Here is a 22,423-nt window from a genome sequence, read left to right on the forward strand (position 1 = left end):
GTCCTCTAATACACAAGCCAGGAAGAGTCACAGGCTTCTGCCTTGACAGTATAGATATTAATATAAACCCTTAAAAGGGCATTGAATAATTCTAGAGAGAATAAAATGGGGTATGACAATGATTTGGAGACTGGAAAAAATATGTGAACATAATATATATTAAATATATAGACATATATGTTAATTACAGAAAAAAAAAAGTACAAAGTTCAGTTAAAGATGATTACAATGTTTCTTAGCATGCAGAGCAGGTTTTATCTCAGAGAAGGACATACCAAAACCCAGTGGCTGGAAGCTGAAGCTGCCGAAATCTAAATTTGAGAGTACATTTCTTCTAAAGCATGAGAAAAGGTTGCAAACCAGGAAGAAGGTTTTGGCCTCCTATCTTTTTCTCAAATGATAAAACAAGTAGTTTTCTAGGACATATATTCAATAACTTGTGTTGTTAAACCATAAGACCAATGAAGGACACACACTTCTGGAAAAACAAGGGGGAAAAGCAGAAGCACAGCAAATCCCCCAAGATTAAAGAAACAAACAAATCAAACCTATTCAGTTCTATCGGTTCAGTAAAGCTCTCCAGAAAAGAAAAATTATATAAATCACTGCACTGGAAGCAGCTGTTCATTACCTTGGACAAACCCTTTGGGGGCAGTGACAAGTGTTTGCACAGCAGCTGGCATAACACAACTCCAAGTTAATTGTTGTACCACGTAACTGTATAATACAAAAGGGAACCATCAGCCCTTGTTTTGAATTTAAGTTAACCAGAACTGTTCTAAATATCAGCATCAAGTCCTGATACCAAACTTAAACTGGGGTTTTGTTTTCACTAGTTCAGCTTCAATATCTGTCAAACAGTTCAAAGCTTTTTATTTTTCTGGAGGAAAAAATAAAAAATAAAAAAAAAAAAGAGGGAGAGTAAGTGAATAACTTTATGATCTGGAATGGGGAAGGTACTGGTGAACCCTGGAATAAGTTTAAGGGTGATTAAAAATCTTATTTTTTAGGCTACATATTTCCAAAAGGAAGCAGTTAATAGCTTCATGTCCAGTTTATAAGCATTTAAAAATCTTCTTTGTCTGCAGATAGGGTGGAATAGCTATGGAGAATAAGAAGTCAGAATTAACCTCTGAAAACTTTACAGTTCTCTCATGGTGCAAGAAATTAATATTTTTGGCTTGCCACTACATTAATTAAATATGTTGAGGTAATTAATACATCTGAGCCATCGGATCTAATATTAATGCAAGTACAGGGCAAAAATCTTACACAAGCCTCCCAGAGAACTGAACTAAGACAATTCACCTAAAAATAATTCTCCAATGAGCTCCAGTAATCCTGCATATAAAGCATGCAATTTAAAGTTGACAACTTAAACATCTGATAACACCTAGAAACTCTTGTGGGTTCACTTGCATTTTTAAGTGACTTTCCTGTTTGCTTTTTATTTTTCCCCAGCACATTAAGCGAAATCAAGACTAAGCCTACAGTATAGGTAATGCAAGTGTATACAGTAAAGCTTTATTGTGTGAATTCCTAAACTGATTTTAGTTAGGATAAGACAACTTTGCATTCAGACATAGAAGACTCATCTTGCTTACTTCTTTTCAGGCTTTAGAGAAGTCCTTTCAAATGCTTTTCCCTTTGATACTTCCTTATAAAGTGTTTTGAAACGTAGTGATGAAAGTAGTAAGAATTATATATTTGGCCATACCATTTGAAAAATGAACATTCTAGTAGAAATCCCGAAAATTATTTATATTAATGCATGTATTTTACAGTTAGAGAAAAATTAATATGCTGTTGAAATTATTGATACCTAAATATCAAACAAGTGAAGCCTGGCTGAAGTAGTTACAGAACCCAGCAGTCTAACTGTAAAGTAGAAAATTATACCTAGATATAATGAGCAAAATCTTTCTGAAGCCTGGCACTGAGAACAATTCTGCAGTTACATACCTCCACAGAAGCCAATGATTACAAAAAATCCTGACATCCACTGAAGTTTCAAATGATAAGCAATCACTTAAGAGAATGGATTAGTCAGACACAGGACTGTAAGAAGTTTTCTATACCATGAAGTTCAGTTCTTCTTTATGACACACAATCGTTTCACTTAAGATAGTTTCCCTTGCACATATTACAACAAAGTGATGAGGTGTGGGTTTTCAGCACAGATGTTATCCCTGTTATCTTTGATGAAGAAATTGCTCTGGACAATTTAGCTTTTTTTTTTTTTTTCCTTTAGTTACTATTAAAGCATATAACTCTACTTCATTATTTAGCTCCTCATTTGGTGGGGAACTCTTGCAAATGTTCAACAAAATCATCACACAGAGACAGCATATACGTTTCCAACAGCTCTCTGGTCTAGACAGGTATGTAGAAGGCTTGAATCCAAGACCTTCAACAACAAAGCATATACACATAGCTAGATTTGAAGCAAGATTGGTCCAGCACTTTCAGGGTGAGTAAAGGCTCAAACAGGAAAATTCTGCATATTTAGGTGTTTCTATTTATAGAGTGCAATGTGACTTCTATTACAGGGGATTTGATGTGGTCCGGCAAACAACAAAACACAAACCAAACCAAATACTCCAGTCCTGTGCTCCTAATAAAAAGAACATATGTGACTTTACTGATACTGTGCAAAGAGAACAGTACTAGGTTTATGCAGCTATCTAGGTGTTATTGGTTAATATAAGCTTTGACTAACTAAGCAATATTAATTAATAATGACTTCTTTATATATCTAGTTTCAATGCTGGATTGCATCTATGAAAGCAGCCCTTCAAAGTGCATTTCTAGAGAATAAAATTCTGTACTGCTTCTTCAAATGCATGTACATGCCTTATGGAAGGAGGACAATATTCCAGTAACTTCACAGAAATTAATATAAATACACTTCAGCTCTTGTAAACATGTCCACAGGGACCTCTCATACAACCGCAGAGTATTCTTCAGGTTTTTTCCATGTCTGCAAAACTGGAAAAGTGAGGCCATCTTCTTCCTGGGTGCTTTAAGTGCAGAGGTTTTGAATTTTATGAAGTTAAATATGTATAAGTGCAAAGTTTTAATCATCATTACATATACTGTATGCATGCAAAAGGTGATACACGTAGCTCCATTAGAACCCAGAACAGCTTCACATCCAGCTTGCGCCTCTCAATTTTATCAAATGGCTTCCAGAGTATTACAACATTAATAGCTGCCATGTATCAACAACACACAAGGACATTCAGAAATACTCAGAATTTGCCCATGTGGAAAGAAAGGCACGGTATAGTGTCAGTCATTATTCTAGATCTGTATACAGTTCTCCAGTGGAAAAGAGACTTCTAAGTATAGAGTACAATCCAAAACTGAGAAATCTATAAAGGTAACACAAAGAATGGCACTAAGGGCCACCAACTGTAGAGATATTCAATTTTAAGAACGGGACTTATACAAGGATATGGCAAGAAACAAACAGGATACTAAAAAGGAGCAGTTAAAAAAGCAAGAAGCCTTAGGGAGAGTTAAGAGAGTACTGCAGGGCATAGGTCAGCTCTTCAAAAATGAATTGCTTAAGCAAAGACAAGGGAAGCCTATTGTCATGGTTTAAGCCCAGCTGTAACTCCGAACCACGCAGCCTCTCTCTCACTCCCCCGACCACTACCCCCCCACCCCCACCCCCTCCCCTCCCCACCTCCTGGAGGGATGGGGAGGAGAATCAAAAGAATGTAACTCCCACGGGCTGAGATAAGAACAGTCCAGTAACTAAGGTGTAACACAAATCACTGCTGCTACCACCAATAATAATGATAAGGGAAATAACAAGGGAAGAGAATACAACTGCTCACCATTTGCCAACCAATACCCAGCCCGACCCAAGCTGTGATCTAGCCCTTCCGGGTAACTGCCTCCAGTTTATATACTGGGCATGACGTGCTGTGGTATGGAATACCTCTTTGGTCAGTTTGGGTCAGGTGTCCTGTCTCTGCTTCCTCCTGGCTTCCCCTCCTCCCTGGCAGAGCATAAGACTCAGAAAGTCCTTGGTCAGAATAAACATTACTGAGGAACAACTAAAAACATCGGTGTTACCAGCATTGTTCTCAGGCCGAAAGTCAAAAACACAGCACTGCACCAGCTACTAAGAAGGAGAAAAATGACTGCTACTGCTGAACCCAGGACACCCATAAGACATGGCAAGTCAAATGTAAGCATGAAATTCAGAGGGCTAAAAGACAATTCAAAAAGTGCCTGCAAATGAAGATCACTGTGCTATAACAGGAAGCCAGTTAGGAAAGCAGTCAAACTGCTACATGTCAAAGGTGTAAAAGAGACAGATGGGGACGATGATAAAGCTGTAGAGAAGCTCAGTGAATTCTTTACATCAGACTTTACTGCTGAAATCTTTAGAGAGATTTCCACATCTATTGCACTTTCTTGAAAATCTGGCAGAAAAGCCAGGTCAATCTGAAGTAAATTCAGGAAATACTAGACCAAACAAGGAAGTTAGATGTTAATAAATCACTGGGGAGAACAATGGTCACACAAGTTCTGAAGAAACTCAAAATATGAATTTGAAGAAACACTAAGCAAGGTGTGAAGCCATCATTACAGAGAGCCTCTGTACTGAAGGACTCGTAGATCCTGCTTGCATAACTCTCAGCTACAGAAAGGGCTGTACAGGGGGACCTGGGAACCACATTATGGCAAGTCTGACTTGATTCCCAGAATGAGTGAGCACATGAGAAAAAATAAGAAAAAGGATAGAGATTAACAGACACTTTTTAAGATGGAGAGGAATCAGCAGTGCAGTACTTAGGATTAGTGCTGTGACTGGTGTTACACAGCATGCTCATCAATGACACTAACAGGGAAAAAAGTTGGCTGGTAGGCTTTAGTATAGATAAATTTCAAGTAATTCATCCAGGCAATACCAGCTGTAACCATTCCTACTGAGAAGATGGAGCCATTCTTGACAGTTCTCTAAAGTCACCGGTTCAGTGTTCGATAGCAGTCAAAAAAAACAGCAAAATATGGGGCATCATCAGAAAGAAAGCAAGACAGATCATTTCCGCCACAACTTGAGTGCTGTGACCTGCTTTCTACATACCACGAGAGACATAATAATGGTAGAGGGATGCAGAAAAAGGCAACGAAATGGAAATGGAACAGATACTTTACACAGAGAGACTAAAAAGGCTGGGACACCTCAGCTTGGAGAGAAGGCAGCTGAGGGTGCATATGGCCAGGTATAACACAAAAGCTACCAACTACTCAATGCAGAACTATTATTTGCCAAATCCTACAACACTTACAGCAAGGCAGTACTTGCTGAAATGAGCAATAAAGCCATTTATATAGAAAATATTTGTTTACCCAGCAGGTTCCAAGCTTCTGGAACTTGCTGTCACGCAAGGCTGTAAAGGCAAAGGGTGTCCATAGGTTCAACACAGTATTAAACTCCTGGACAACAGGTCTATAAATAGACACTTAGAGTACTAAACGGGTATGTATCCTTTAATATCTTAACAGAGGGCTGTGGAAACTGGAGAGGTAGGGAGGGCAGTAGATCTCAAAACCAGCTGTTGAAGAATCTTCTGTTGACTTGTCAGACACAATGCTGGGCTAACTGGAACAGTGAGGCAGTTTAGATGCTATTCATTTTTTAGATAGACTCAGCATTCCCACATGCTGCACCACTTCCTGAGGATAAGCAATGACCAAGATCCATCACTCCTTCAGAAAAAGACCTCCTGCCACTGTGACAGCCAGTCTAGAATTCATTGCATGTTTTAATACAGGAATATTGTCTTAGACATCTGCTTTCTCCCAGTATGCTGACCACTGTCTGCTAGTATTGAATGATAACAGCAAGCTGTGTGGTTCATTTGATACCCTGGAGGGAAGGAATGCCATCCAGAGGGACCTTGACATGCTTGTGAGGTGGGCTGATGCCAACCTCATGAAGTTTAACCATGCCAAGTGCAACGTCCTACACCTGTGTCAGAGCAATTCCAGGCACAGCTACAGGTTGGGCAGAGAAGAGATTCAGAGCAGCCCTGCAGAGGACTTGGGGGTGTTGGTTGATGAGAAAATGAACATGAGCCAGCTTCAGTGTGCGCTCACAGCCCAGAAAGCCAACTGTATCCTGGGCTGCATCAAAAGGAGCATGACCAGCAGGTCCAAGGAGGTGATCCTGCCCCTCTACTCTGCTCTCGTGAGACCCCATCTGGAGTATTGTGTGCAGTTCTGGTGTCCTCAACATAAAAAAAGGACATGGAACTGTTGGAACAAGTCCAGAGGAGGGCCACGAGGATGATCAGGGGACTGGAGCACCTCCCGTATGAAGACAGGCTGAGAAAGTTGGGGCTGTTGAGCCTGGAGAAGAGAAGGCTGTGTGGAGACCTCATAGCAGCCTTCTGGTATCTTAAGGGGGCCTATAGGGGTGCTGGGGAGGGACTCTTCATTAGGGACTGTAGTGATAGGCCAAGGGGTAACAGGTTCAAACTTAAACAGGGGAAGTTTAGATTGGCTATAAAGAAGGAATTCTTTCCTGTTAGGGTGGTGAGGCACTGGAATGGGTTGCCCAGGGAAGATGTGAATGCTCCATCCCTGGCAGTGTTCAAGGCTGGGTTGGATGAAGCCTTGGTTGGTATGGTTTAGTGTGAGGTGTCCCTGCCCATGGCAGGGGGGTTGGAACTAGATGACCTTCAGGTCCTTTCCAACCCTAACGATTCTATGATTCTATAAATGATGCAGTAAAATAAAATATACATATGGCTGGTATTCTTTCTCCTGTACAGCTTCTGGATTTGCTGATGTTAGAATACAGAAATAAAGAAGCTAAGGAGCAAGTTGATAGAAAACAAACATATTCATTATCTCTCATAGCAGTGGTGGGAGTGGGACAGGAACAGATATGAACAGCAAAGAAAAGGACATAAATCAATTTAGTTACAGGTGTCAGAACTCTTTTTACACTTCTTCCCCTGAAAGAACCTTTTATGTCTCTAGGTATGGCACAGACATCCATAAGTAATTATTTTATCAATCCAGGTAAACCAAGATTTTAATTTATTTTTTAATTCATCACAAAGTTTCATTTTCTAACACCATCTTTGAAGACAGTAAGGTGTTTATACCTCAAAAAAAATTTAATCAGCAATGTCGTATTTCCTGTCTTGTAAGTGATATGTAAACTTGGAGAGAATTATAAAAAAACTCACAAGAAATGTAGTGAGCTTGTCTTCCAGACAATAAATCCTTTGTTTGGAGGCTCAGTTTCATTCATTACCTTATAACTCTTACAGCTTTAAAAGAAAATACTTTTGTTTGGTTCCTGGGGAAAAAAAAAAAAAATCAAAATCTATTACACAGAATAAAAACTAACAAAGTTCAACAAAGTTAACTCTCATGCCTGCTCTTGACAGCCTGCCTCATAAGCTATGCTTGTAATAAAACAAGCTAGAAAGGAACTAGCACTGGAAAGCTATATAATGAATTCCATTCACCACAGAACAGATAACAGGCATGAACACACACGAAATACCACACATTTTTCTCCTTAATTTGGTGAAAAGCAGGCTATGTTACTACAGTTCCATACTCCACTGCTAATAATGGTACATTGCGCTAAAATAGTATACAGGTACCTGTCACACATACAGGATGCTGCACAGTGCTCACGCACTGAGGAGCAGTCACAGCAAGTTCAAAGCAGGTTACGTTAGTTGTCAAACAAAGTACAAATTATCTAAGAAAACCCCCCAAAACAATATGACATCAAGTACTAAAATATATTTACACATTTATGTTTACTTTTACCATCTTAGACAAAGCAAAAAGGATAAAGTGCTAGAGAGTTTGCAGTTAGAGGATACTACAGTAAGTCTAAGGTCAAGAGCATGCAGGTAGAGAAAGGAGTAAGGTCTGCACTATTATACCTGGAAAATGATTTGAACATCTCTGACTTTGTCCTTGCTGTTGAGACGCCATGTGAGTTTGAAACCTTTGCAACCTCATTTTCTGGGTGTCATCACAGGCCAGTCAGGAATCGAAACCCTATTTCTGCTCATGCTAACCAGGACTACCAATTTAGCCTCCACACCTCAACATTCAGAGCTACAGAATGAAAATAGCTTGGAGAAGGAATGTAACTTCAAATATAACTCGAATATAACTTTGAGTTTCCTATCAGATAAGAGCTAAATAGACTGAATGAGACCTAAATACTTAGTCACCTCAGACAAACTAGATAACGGCACAATTTCAGGTAAAAGGAAGGACCAATACTCCTGCTAGCTTTGGAAGCATTTCAAGAATACCAATATAAAACAGCCTTTTAAACAGCCACAGTGATTTTTACTCTTTTTGAGATGTCCTTAATTGATCAGTAAGTAGCCCAGTACCTATGTTCAGCTTGACTTAAACATGTAACTTGAGCAAAATTCCCCATCAGTTACAATAATGCTTCGGTCGCACAGGTCAGGGCTGAGGCAAAAGTGGAGGGAGTGCTGTTGAGCCTGCCTGGGAGGCATTCAGGCCAGCCATGCCTGCAGACACAGCACAGCTCCTGCCTCTCACCTGCACCTCAGTGTGAGAGGATTCCCGCACGGATACTCACTACCATCCCACAGCCACACCTTTATTCACAGCCCACAAAACGACACTGCAACTGGTGTGAGCGACGGGTTGCACGGTGGCACAGCCTGTCAGGCGGCCGTGAGCCATCCCGAGCTGGTCTCATCTGGCTCCCACCAGCTCTGGCACTGAGGGGGGCCCCCATGCACTAGAGCCTGGTCATGGCACCAAAACATCAGTCAGCCAGAGAAGTACCTGGATACAAGAATATGGTGCTGCTGAGGGCTGGAGACGCTCTGTGGGGTCCTCCATGGCAAAGGGGCAGGGACACCCCCCAAGGGACAGTCTACGTTAGCACTGCTGTGATTATATAACCTGTAGTGTTGACGATGGGGGAAAGGGATGAATAATTATTTATGTAAGTTACTTTGTTAATCATTTGTGGTGGTCTTGCTCCTCAGTATCTGAGTTAGTGATCAGAAGTATGTACTGACTGCCAAGAATAAAAAATTAAATCATCTGACTCAAGCCTGTTTTGCCAGCAACACAGAGGTAGCTTGCCACAAGCTTTCCTGCATCAGCACTACATGCTGTTAAGGCACATGCCTGAGAAGGGCTGAAGGAAGCACAGAATGCAAACTCTGCAACTCCCGTGGGAATGCTGACTTAATTCAGACTTAAAAACCAGACAGCCTCTTCCATTCAAATATGTTCACTCACAAGCACAGACATTTTCACAGCAATATGAAAAACTGCTGTACTGTAAAGAACAGGAAAGTGAGTAGGAAGAAGAAAGGGAAATAAGAAAATAAAGCAAATGTTCTTTCACCACTCCCCTCTCTGTGAGAAAGATGCATCCAAACATGCATAGACACACAAGCCAGGATCTCTTCCTCAAAAAAAACTGCTCAGGTATCTGCTTGCCTTTTACTGATAGGAGTTCAGTCAGTGTGAAATACCTCCAGATGGTTTCAAGTTACAGCCAGGGGAAGTAGCACCGTAACATTCCTCACAGCCACCCAAACCATTACTCTTCTATTTGATTCCATGTGGGGTCATCACACCCCCTCTGGAAAGCTTAGAGGTGTGATACCACCACAGGCATCTTCAGAGAGATCCTAACAATGGTGTATTATGAGGCTTGTTGTAACATCCTTTCAATATTCTTAAGGTCCAGTGATTTAGAGAAGAGGGTCTTTTGTGTCTCCTGTCAGTTCCAGGAAGCTCCTGTCACTGGCATGGAGACTGCATATGGAAAAGAGCTGCTAAATAGACCGGTTAAAAGAATATAGGCCCAGTTTCGCTCCCACATTACTGAAAACCATGAATGCTGCAACTCTGTTGAGGTCAGAGGAATTGCACTGCTCTGATGCTGGGGGTGAGACACCCATGCACCAGCTGTTACATTTCAAAGCCAGGGCTCCCTCTGCTACGGTCTCATAGGCTCTGCCTGAAATGCACCCCCTGAGGCCACCAATACCCGAACGTCCGTGCTTAAACAGCAGCAGCATGTGCACAGGCAGATCCCACCAATGTAACCCACAACAGCACTGGAGGAAACTTGCACTGCACAAAATAGTAAAGGTTTCTTGCCTCCAAAACTAGGCTGGGCTTGAATGAGTGATCGGGAGTGCTAGTAACAGATTCAGACATGAAGTGTTGACTTAATACCTTCCTCTTCTTCCACAGAAGGAAAGGGATGCTTATGATCATAAAAGATCCAAGGTAAATAATCTGAGTAAATCAGGCCATTTTTAATAAATTTCTCTCTCCAGTGTATTTTAAATGCAGCCTGCTTACTGTTTCTGTTTTGTAACTTTCCTTTTGATATAAGCAACACTATAAGGTTATACAGATAGTCGTTCCCTTAGAACATGCCCTCACACTTTTTTATCCAGTCAGACTGTTAAACCTTGTTCAGGAAGCATCATCAGTGATTTCTTTTATTGTTTTTAAATAACTGTGCTTCCAAATACATGGCATAAGATAGAAGATGTGAATGAAAAAGCCTTTACTTCAAGTTTTAACAAACTGCTTGCGCCATAAGGAAATAATAGAATGATATATTTATTCTCTTAAGAGACATAGTCATAAGAGTTAATGCAGAAACTATGATTACATAACTATGTACATTTTATAATTGAGTATTAAAGCAGGCATCCTTATTATTTGCACTGCACATTTATATAGTAAATGAAAGTGTGACTGTCACTAAGTAGATGTGGAAAAATCTCACATCCCCATCTTACCTTGTTTATCTACTGTTTTACCCCATGAGTATTGATAAGTTTATAGCACATATGAAAACCACACCACCTTGAAACCAAGTGCAACATCCTAAGCAGAACTAAAAGCTGCTAGTTGTAGCTCCTTTAACTCATACTGTCTGCAAAACACAATTCTCACAAGCCATAAAAGCAAACAGGAAACTTGCCATACTTCCAGGCAGATAAGAACAGCTAACTCACAAAACCAGGGATCCTTTCATTATTGGAACAGCTCAGAACATGTTTATGCCAGACCAGGCACCACTGTGTCCCTCCAGCCATTCAAATCCTGATCCTCTTTGTAAGAGTATTTGCAACTCAGTCCTTGGTCTCCCCATTACCCACTCACCCCTTAATATTTTACTGGGTTTAACAATCAGGGTAGTGATTTTTTTGTTACTTAGCAGCATTTCCCACTGAAAGCTGGATTACACTGGTTTAAACAGTTTATAAAAGGTCTTGGAATGAAACTACAGGCTTGGCAGTCAGATTATCCTTCAGTACACAGTTCCAGTATCATTTTAGGCACATCTTTCTGTACAGACATTGTCCTGTCATTCTGCAAATACTCCAGATCACAAGACAGCTGAAAAATAGCAGAAGCAGCAGTACAAGGCAACTCAGAAAAATAGTATTAACCTGCTGTACAGCAATTAAAAATAAACTGCAGTAGGCATGTAAAATGGCACATGCCATCACTCACTTTCCTCAGCCAGGAAGTCTGCAGCTTAAAACCACCTGTGGACTCTCAGCAATTATCACATTTCTCAAGGAGAAGCAGCAAGTGATGCACATCGGGCAACTAGACCATCTCTTCCTTCTCCCACAGGTTGTATCTTCTACTTTCAAACAGAATGTGCAGTGTGCTTTCAGTCTTTCTTGACTAAGAATACAATTGAAAACATCCCTTGGTGACAATTCCATATTTTATGGCACATCTGCTGCATCACAAACCCTACAAATACTTTTGGCACCAAGAATCCTGTGCATACAAAACAGTCCTTCAGTCTGACTATTTAATATGCCATCAGCTGGCCATGCAAACTAATTTAATCCAATTACAGTAGAGGTGATGAAGTCAAGCTGACTCTTAACTGAAGAATCATCAGCAAGAATTTCCTCAAAACATATGACACTGCAGCTTGCTAGACTTATTTGGAGAGCCGATACACCATAGTGAAGTTTGCAATGCTCAGACTTGTTGTAACAAAGGTAAGTGCAAAAAAACTGCTTTGCACCAGCAAGTAGAAGAGGAAAGGGATTCAACAAGAACACACTTTGTAAAGAACTGTAATCCTAATAACTTAATTGCCTTTGGGAAGTGCTGCATCCCATTGCCTTCTCAAAAGTAATTTTATCTGCAACTTGATGCTCAGCACTACAGCAATGAATGGAGTGGGGGAGGTAAAGAAACTGGGGGAACTAGTGAGAGAACTAAAGCTATCACTCTGTCTGATATATAACGTATTGGTACATGCAACGCTTGATCTACACATCCGATGACTCTGGAAAACTCCCATAGAAGCAAATGGAGACTGACTCACATCCAGGCTCTTTAAGCACCTACAGAGGCAGGGAAATTTGTTTTTGAATTACACAGCTGTATTTATACTTCAGTATTTATGTAGGAGTGGCCTCCTACATTGAGTGAGGCCCTATAGATCAGTATAAATTTGAAGGTACAGCCAGAGTTTTTTTCCTTTCCCTGTCTGCTTATAATGCAGTATTCCCAAATATTTTACAATATGTTAACCCCAGCTCATTGTTCCCACATGAATGGAAAACTCAAAGGTAAATAATGCACCAAGCCTCTTTAATTAAATAAGGAGTCTGGGGGAGGAGTTTCTGCAGACCCTTTTAAATCTTAAAACCTGCCAACTGGATGAACAAAAGGTAGATTAGGCTCACATGATAAATCCCAGTAAATCTAAAAAGCCTTTGTTAATAAGTCACTAAGAGATTTCTTCCACACCCCCCCCTAGAATTTCTCTTCACCAGAAGTGAGAGTTAAGATTATTTTAGCAGGTTTGGTTTCCAGCAGCATTAAATGGGTATATGCCTCATGGAGCTCTAATCTCCTCTTTTCTATAGAGCTCAATTCTCCTTTCATTCCTACTAAAGGAGAACAAGTTATTTCTAGCTTTTATGTAGGGAGCAGCTGCTGAAAATTCAGAGGTGAAAAAAGTTTATGAAATTGGTCAAGATCACAGGAAAATTAAACTGAAATTCTATATTGCTTTAATAGCAATGGCAACAACAGAGGTACAAAAGTATTTTCATTTCATTTTGGTATTTCTTTCATGTAGCAGGTTGCAAATGAGCCTTTAAAGTTTTCATTCATAAGTTAGTGTTCAGTAGCTTGTTCACAGAGGCAAATGACCTGTTAGTCTGGCAATTAGCATACTCTTCTGTTTGCAGTGAGACTTAATGAAGACATTATTAGAGACAGACCTTACTGAAGCACATTCAACAGACCTTTTACAATTGCACAGCAAAGACCCAGATTTTAGCAAAACCAATACAATAACCACAGACAACATAGGTGACATTTAAAGCTGTGATAAATTTTTAAGAAGTTTAGATCCTACGTGGAACCATCTGGCTTCACTAATGAATTCTTTCCAACATTATAGATTAATCATATCTTCTCTGTGTGCAGTGCTGAAATCCAAACAACATATGTAATCCTAATATACATCGTGGAAGCATTTCCATCAGTTAAGGGAATGAAAGCAGCTGTACAAGACTTAAGATTCTTTCTGGAACAGTGGAAGCCACTGTCGTCATTCAGGCTCAGAAAAAGTTTTAAAAGTCCATTGCAACAGATAAGCAACGTGTTTTTAGAGCAATGAGAGAAAGGATATCCAACCTTCCAATGGAGGGTTAAAAATGGTCAATTTCACATCAAAGAGGGTATTAACCAGTCAAGGAAAAACAAACAAAAACCACAAATAAACAAACAGAAAAACAACCAGAAACTACCTTTGTTACCCCCTAATTCATACCTGTGGAATAAAGTTTGGAAGAGCTTTTGAGCACAGTTCTAAACACAGCAAAAGCAAACAACTGCAGTATGTTTGACAAGTTTATGAAGGAGAGGAGATGAGCCTTTCTGCAAATGCAGGATGAAGCAGTCCAGGATACCTTCCAGCCCAACCTCAGGCCTGAACCCAAACTACCTAGAAGACTCTAACAACCATAGACTGTGGTTCCCAGTTCTCCAGAGTCTAACCAAAAACATTAAACCTCTCCCTACATGGCTCTCAAATAAAGCTTCTGAGCACACTTTCTGGATTTATACATCCACAATTTTAAGACGCAGCATTTGGAGCAGTTCTGAACTCTATTTACATCTGCATTTTGTTTTAGGAGTGCTCTGAAAACAATTTGTAGCTGTTGGTTTATAGCTTTTCTAATACAGTGTGTTTGGCCTGCGTAAGGATATTGGTATGGATTTTGATTGACTGTAAAAATCGGATCATCGCCCAGAGGAAGTCCTAATGATCTTAAAGGAGGAGTCAGGGAGAACTCAAACCAGACCAAAAACTGGTGAAAAATCATGCGTCTGATAGATTTAACTTAAGCCAATAACAATATGTAATCACTGCTTATTTCAGACTTTATAAATTTTTTTTCAGCGTTATACAAGTGAACCAAAAGAACTCCACTGATTTATTTCCTTCATCCTCCTTTGCACCGTGTAGCAAGGCAAACTAGAGCTATGAAGAGATGCTTGCAACACTGAAGTATCAGATTTCTAACTTTCTTTGCAGCAGACCTTGTAAGATTTCCCTACAAGAGCAATAAAAATTGGGTCAGTGATGTTAACAAACTGTGAGACTCCCACATTCATACAAAATCCTAGCTGTGATACATATTAAACCAGGCATTTTCTTTCTGCTTATGTCTCTCTAAAAAGGTTAAACACCATTAATATAACACACACCAGCACAGGACCTGCTGCCTCCACTTCTAATGGATGGTACTCTGGTAGCAAGCATTCACCTACTACAACCAACAGAGTCCAGTTGCTGCTGAAGTTAGAACACTTTTCTTGTAGTGTTAGAATGCAAAATGCTAAGGACAAGTGCATCCTGGAAACATTTTATATGAGCACTATGCTAGCAACTACATCATATAGTGATTAGCTACAGATGAGCACTATCATTTGAGGAAACAGAAAATATTGTGGGCATGTGCCAGATGAAAATTAACTATTTGTGCCATTTGACAGTTATTAGTAAATTTAATTCTGGTTTAAAAACAGAAGGCTCCTAAAATGCGCTCTTATAGCCTAGTTCCAGGAACATCTCAACAAATATAAAGTTGCACAGGCAGACACATCCCATATTTGGCAAGTAATAATGCAAGTCATTAGGAAAAAAAATAAAGACGTGTAGGAAGTAGGGGGAGGGAGACAGTCATTCTGTTTGGGATTTGAAATGCGAGAGGAATTAATCCTCCCCTTACAGCTTCACTGACAGAAATGGCATTTCCAGCACTTCACTAAGAGGTGGCATCATTTTGGAGAGTCTTAGTGAGGAGCACACCTTGTAAATCCATGCTCCCCCTTCATAGAGTTCAGGGCTCAGAAACCCTCAGAAGCAGGATGTGTGGAAGCAGATATTTGCATTTACTCTCTCAGCTGTCCCTTTGTAGAGAGCGTAATCTAGGCTTCAAAACACTTTAAATTTTATTTCTGACTCGGGATGAAGTATCCCTATGGATTTACTCTGCAGAAGAAAAGACTGGGGTTACAACATATCTATAAACTGTAAGACAAAGAATCTTTCCCATCACTTCTCATTCTTGGTCTCCAGCCCCTGCTCATCTGCTATGCCACTCCTTCCAGCTTGAGCACAGGGAGTGGTGCCAGGCCAGAGTTCCAGATGTGCACATATAGGAAAGAGGATTATATGGCAAAGAATCCCCAAAAGCATACTGCTCCATAGCCTGAAAGCAGCATGCAGAGAAGTGATTTCACATTCTCTCCCACTCCCACAAGTTAATGATTTTAAGCGGTCACCTCCTTTCTCCATCCTTATGTAGGATGTTGAAGTGGTGTCACCAGGATTTATTCTTCTTTGAGACCCTAAACACGTTGTGCAATGCAGTACAAATTACTTTAAGAACCGCAGAATTAAAAAAAAAAAAAACAAACACCCCCCCCTCCCAAAACAAACCCAACAAACAAGGAAAAAAGAAGGAAAAAAAACCAAACCAAACCCAAACCAAACCAAAAAACAAACAAAACCCCCAAATCAACAAACAACACCTACATTTTGTCTGAAGCATGAGAGATGTAGACATGCAGCTACAGAACATTTCTACATGTGCCTCCACATACACAACCTTATGTTTGAAAGTCCAAGGGAGAGCTAAAGAGACAATCATTTCAGCCTAACTTACAAGTGCTCGTTCTTAACTAACCTGAGCTACCTGCCAACAGAGAACAATAAGACTCTAACAAATTACACATAAAAGATGGCAAATACTTACTAGGAGGTTTACTTGCTCTCGGGCTGACGCGCTCTGGGAGGGGAGCAGGAGATGAGCTCTTCTCCCCACAGAAACCCAGCAGCCGCTCTTGCTGGGGACTGGGTGAGAGTTGGGCTGAGACACCCTCTGGAAACCCGTGGCTCCGATGCTCCAAGCCCGGCATATGCCCTCAGCCCGCTCCGCTGGGCTGGCCCACTGCAGGCGGCTACCTCGTCCCTCCGGAGGAGCAGGTTTCCCTCCTCCTTCCCCGCCTACTCCACCTCCCCGTGCAGAGGATGCCCCCTTGCCCGCCCCCGGGCTTCCCGCCGCGTCCCGGAGCGTATCCGCCACAGAGAGTCCCGCCGGGGTGGGCAGTGCTGCCGGAGCTCCCCCGGCCTCAGCCCACCTGCCGCTCAGCTCGGCTCGTAGCCGCTGCTCCGGGAGCCGGCGACGCGCGAAGCTGCGGGGGAAGTGGTGCCCGGCAGCGATACGTGCTGCGGCCAGCGCGACTCCCTTTAACTCCTTCTGCCCCGCCAGCGCGGGCTGCCGGCCGCCTCGGAGCCTTATGCGGCAGCGGCAGCGGCCGCGGGGCTGGGGGAGCCTCGGACTAGCCACCGCCAGCGGCTGGGCTAGCACCTGTGGAGTCCGGCTCGCACAGGTGGGGCCGCTGCTATGGGGACCTGCCTGAGCGGTATAGACCCGTGTACAGGATGGGGGGGAAAGGAGTGTATAGGGGTGCACATCGGTGCTATCCGGAGCCGGGCTGGATGGCGCTTTGAGAAACCTGGTCTAGTGGAAGATGTCCCTGCCCATGGCAGAGGATTGGAACTGCTTGACTTTAAAGGTCCCTTCCAACCCAAACTATGCTGTGATTCTATGATAGAAACGTATACAGAAGAGCACATAGGGATGTGGTGGCTGTGTAAGGTGTGTTTGGGGGTGTAGACAGTGTGTGTAGGGACTATATGTGGTGCCTGAGTGGGGAAGCATAGCAGGCGTGTGTTTATAGGTTTGCATGGGATGTCTGAAGTGTGTGTGGGATGTATATATATTTTCTGGGCTCAGTGTATGGCTTGCATATAGGGGGAGTACATAGAGGATGAATGTAAAGGTCTGTATGGGACTTGGATAGGATGATTATGAGGGGAGGGGGATATTTATAGGGGTTTGCATAGGAGTATGTATAGAGTGTGTAGGGATCTATACGGAGTTGTAGGTCTGCTACACACTTCCTCGATTCTGGGGCACTCTCTGGGACACATGGGAGCTCGGGACAGCCCTTTGTCTCCCCCAGAACCCTTTAACCTGCCTAAGTCTGGTGCTGTGCTGCATCTGCCCAGGGACGACCAAATCTGGGGCAAGGGATTTAGTTTAATAAACCATTTACAGCTAATTGTGTTAAGTGCTAAAGTAGTGTAAAAGGAGGAGCAAAAGATAGATGGAGACAAACTGAATCCTCTTCAATACTGTGACCCTTGAACTGCTATTTTATAATACAGAACTAGAGACCCTGAAGGGGAAGGCTAGGGAAATCCTGGTAAATTGTAGGCTTAGAGCTTTTTCATTCTAGTACTTAAAAAAGCTTTTGTTTGCACATTTGAAAACAAGCAACAAAAAAAACCCCAACACAACAGACTTTTTATCTTAGATGGATTTATAGCACACATGGGAACAGACGCACCAAAAACCCATGTTCTATAAATAAAGCCTTTCCTTTCTGCCGTCTTGCTTTTTCTGTGCTCTAATCAAATTACTGCTAGGTATCTTAAAATGTGATACTGAATGGGTATGAAAAAGTGAACGCTGCGGAGAACTTGAGAGCTTGCCTCCTCAACAGGCTCTAAAATGCCTCTAGGGGTGATGGAGCAAACCACAGTCTGGGCTCTAATTCTTTCTCTCCTTCACTCTGTTTCCACTCAACAGCAGTCAACTCAGACAAAAGTGGCCAAGATAAGCTAAGTCACAGCAAAGCTGTACTTTGCTGCGGCAATGTCAGGAGTTTTATATTTGCAGAGACCTCAGTGTTTTTCAGTTTGATTCCGAGGTGAATTTTTCAGCCATTTGATAGAGAATGTGTCCTGCAACCTGAGGAGGCTTTACAAGGGCCTTTACAGTGCAAGATGCTGCCTTTTCCTGATACAACATTTGTCTTACTGAGCACAAGCCTCCACAAAGGGTGGGAGCAGTATGAGTTCATGAAAAGTTATAGCCATCCGTTTTCACTCTTTCTCTTCCGGGTGCAGTACAAAGTGAGTGAAATAGGAGGAACTGCTGCTGTCTCTTCAAGGGGAAGTTTTCTGCTGGCAATGATACTTTACATACTTCTAATTCCCTTAGATAGACTATCTGCTAGAAGCACAAGACACTTTTCCTGTTTTTAAGGCTCTGTGACTTCGAAAGAAAAGATAGAGACTTTATGAATATATTTAAGACTGAATCATTGAAATGGGAATCCTAAAGAAAATTTACTTTATTTTCAGAGGTTTGAATACCTCAATTCTCACTGACTCTGTTGGAGATCTCTCTGCAGGTTTTCTTTTCTGTGAAGTCACAGTGGAATTTCAAGGAAATTTTAAGAATATCTGTAAAGTAAAGTAAACCTATGAGTTAGTACAAATACATTTTCAAGACAGCTATTACCTAGTATACTTCACAGGTAATCTGGTAATTCATAGCATTAGCAATCAACTGTACATACATGCTATGCTCATTACACGTAGCTGGGTTGTTACTATAACACATGGCACATGAGCTGTTAAAAGAAAGGTGCTTGTTATATGAACATTTTCTTTCTGAGATAAATCTTTATTTGGCATCAGAATACAGAGAGAAAATGAAATCTTAAGATAGCCACACAGAACCCAGCACAAAGTTGCTTTGACTTTCTCAATGCCACAGCTGACTGAAGTCTTGTAATGGCAACACCTTTTTGGAAAGAGTTTTCTTCTCAACATTTGGAAGCATTCATTCCAAGATGCTGCTCTGCATCACACTTGTGCTTTTCTTTGCTGATTTCTAGCCTCGACTTCATGAAACTCCTTTCTTGTAAATGCTCTTATGTCTTACCACTTGGGAATTGCTGCTCTAGACAATCTTCTAATAGCATCACTGCCTCTGCTTTCAATTTAAAATGATTGCTCAGGCCTTGAACACTCACAAAGAACAAGGCCCAGTGTTGCCAGTGAACCCGCATCTGCCTTCAGCTGAGAGGGAGGAGTAGGAGACACTTGGATTGGGCTGAAAGCCACTGAGCTCCATAAGGAGAGCAGACGGTGCCCCTGCTGGGCTTCAAGAGATTGACGCATTCTCGGCAGAGCTCACATTATTTCTCTCTCTTTTTTCCTGGGTTTTTGGGTTGGTGTTTTGGTTTTGGTTTTTGTTTTTTTTTTTGCTTGCAAAAGTCATATCAAGAAGGGCTCTCCCATCCTATCCCAGTAGAAGCCAGTATGACATAACACCCCATGTCCAGTCACAGTTTCTCCCCAGAGTCCTTGCTAAGACTGTTTATCTTCTAGTTGGGCCCTTATCCTGGTAGCGCTCTAGGGTGCAGGAAGTCAACAGTGCCTCTTCTTTAGATGCTGATTCTAAATCAGATCAAGCTCAAGATAACAAATGTTCAGATATGAGATAATGACATTTAATGAATGCTGTTGGCTAGAATAATTCTGTATATTCTTAACTGGTTGCTTGAGGGGGATTTTTAATTGTAAACATCCTTCATGCAGCTGCTCCAGGGATATGTTTAGGAAACAGCGGCTGGCTGTGTTTAAAAGATTTCAACTCATCTTGACCTACATTTAGAGTTTTGTAGCTTACAAGCCGTGGACTGTAACCAGCAAAACCCTCAGAGAGTTTATATAGCTTCTGTACAGCAAGGCACAGGAAACAAATGAAGGATGAAGTTACGCAGCTGAAGTGTCTGGAAATGTGAGTTACTGAAGTTAAACTATAGGGTTCAGATGATTATCAGGTTATTAGGAATAAAAGAAGCAGATTTGTATAAATGGTGTAAAGATAACCTCTCCTTTTGCCTTGTTCTTTCTTTCTGATTTGTTCTCTCACTGGAAAGCTTCTGTAAAATCTTTTAGGATCCTTTCAGGATAAAGTTCAGAAGCTGCCTAACCACAATTGTATTTTTATATGTGTTACCTTCTCACTTAAACTTCTGCTCCAGAAATTGCTTAAGTATAGGGTTTGTTCCCTATTATGACCCCTTATTAAGTGGGGAAACTGGTAGAATCAGATGCTTAGGAAGTAAATTTGTTGGCAAGGAACACATTAATCTGTTTGCCAAAGCTTTATTTTTCTGGCATGCTAGTGCCTGTTTCTGCAGAATATAAGCATTCATTTTAAAAAGCAAAGCAGTTTCGAGCCTCTTGAGATTAGAAGATAATCTTCTAAAAGTGAGCCACTGTAATATCTTCCCAAATCTGCAGGCAGGCTAAATTATCATCCCCAATCCTGCTTGAGTCTTTGCTACCCATGAACATAGAAAGCATTGAGAAGCCTGTGAGTTTCATACTGGAAATAGAGATTAAGTACTTGAGGAGGGAGGGAGCCAAGAGGTCAGACACTGTGTGGTACTAACATCGACAACAGTAGTTCACTCAGCTCAGGAGCAAGAAAAATGTGTTAGGTGTGTCTGCAAAAGACCACATAAGCAGTCTATGCATATCTGGTAAGACATGCAGGTATCTGAGTCTTTACACTTTGAGGTTTATTGGAAAAGAGGAGCAGGACTATAAGCATTTGGTCGTTGAGGAAATAACAGCTTTGGAAACTCAGCTGTTTTATCCTCTTGTATTTAGAGGTTGGAATAATGTATAAGCTAGTGGCAAAACCAAGAAAAAGCTAGCAGTCATGATACCAGTAAAAAATGGACAGCTTCTGTTTCAAACAGACAAACAGTTCAGATTAGCAGATAAAGTATTTGGTTGGACTGCAAAAATTCTGCATCATCATGCTTCTAGAGCCACTGGCAATGGCAGAGAACCTCCATTTTCATACATTAAAGCATTAAAAATGTTAATTATTTGTATCTTTGTTGAATGAAATCAATCAGCAGAATACTATTGGTTTTCATGCAAGTAATGGATAAAGGGAGTGGTTACTTCACATTATGCAAAAAGGCATTGAGAAACAGGTACCTACTATGGCAGGATTGAGCCTACAAATGAGTGGATCACTATAAAGACGAAGACAATATTGCCACCCTGTATCGCATAGTTAGCTTTATCTTTTTCTTCATGAAATGGAAACAGTGCCTGCACACATGGGGAAGACATAGCTTTTTGTCCTAATGTTTCACTTCAGCAGAACTAAGTCCCAGTTGACGTGGGGAGGGGATGGAGGGTGAGATGAATTAGAGGCTGGAAAATTTCAGCAAATATGCTTATTAACCATTTCTACCAAAGCATAGCTATAATCTGCTCAAATAATAGTTGAGAACTAGACAGCTTCCATTATATATGCCATTAGTGCCTGTTCCTGTTCTGTCCAAAGACAGCCAAGTAAGCTACAGAGTATAATTTACTTTTTTTACAACCTTCAGTCTCTAATCTCAATTTTTAGCCTAAAGAAAGAAGTACTGGTAATGGCTATATGGCTACAGCATGATTACAGAGACACAAAATATGCTTGCTTTTTTTCCCTTTCTTTTTTCTTTTTTCCTTAAAATAAACCTAACAAAAACCAAACAAACAAAAAAAAAACCAAAGCTTTAGAATGCCATGCAAATAGTCTAACCTTTGTGAATGAAAGGTAAGAGCAGTGCGATGGAAACAATTTCTGTAAGTCTTATATAATACAGATTTGTTACCCTGAAGAAGCGAACATGATAAATTGAGAAGGTATATTTATGGCAATAAAGTTGTCATTAGATGAAGGTCAGATTATGTAAATTCAACAGTTATAGAGAGTAACATAGCATTTGTAAGTAAATGTTTTTGCCAGGAAATTCTGTTGCAATTATCAATCAGTACTCAAACAGTGGAAAAGTAAGTAGATATTATAGTTACCTGGAAATGCAACACATGCCTGACCATGCTCCAGTGTACATCTGGGATTTCCAACCACCCACAGCAGGAGTTCCACACAAATAGTTC

The 22,423-nt window shown here is 41.0% G+C and overlaps 1 protein-coding gene across 1 annotated transcript in view; it reads right to left on the reverse strand.

The window, feature by feature from the left end:
* MYLK (myosin light chain kinase) overlaps window positions 1-16,576 on the reverse strand; it is a 224,807-nt gene extending 208,231 nt beyond the window's left edge. Inside the window, 1 exon segment of the mRNA XM_061469756.1 lies at window positions 16,341-16,576. Within this exon segment, the coding sequence (XP_061325740.1) occupies window positions 16,341-16,503 (163 nt within the window). The 5' untranslated portion in view covers window positions 16,504-16,576.
* Between the last annotated feature and the right edge of the window lie 5,847 nt (window positions 16,577-22,423).

Source organism: Pezoporus flaviventris, unplaced genomic scaffold (genome assembly GCF_033815535.1).
Source record: "Pezoporus flaviventris isolate CSIRO_AGI_PZ_B2104156 unplaced genomic scaffold, CSIRO_AGI_Pfla_v1 ptg000001l, whole genome shotgun sequence".
Lineage (NCBI taxonomy): Eukaryota > Metazoa > Chordata > Aves > Psittaciformes > Psittacidae > Pezoporus > Pezoporus flaviventris.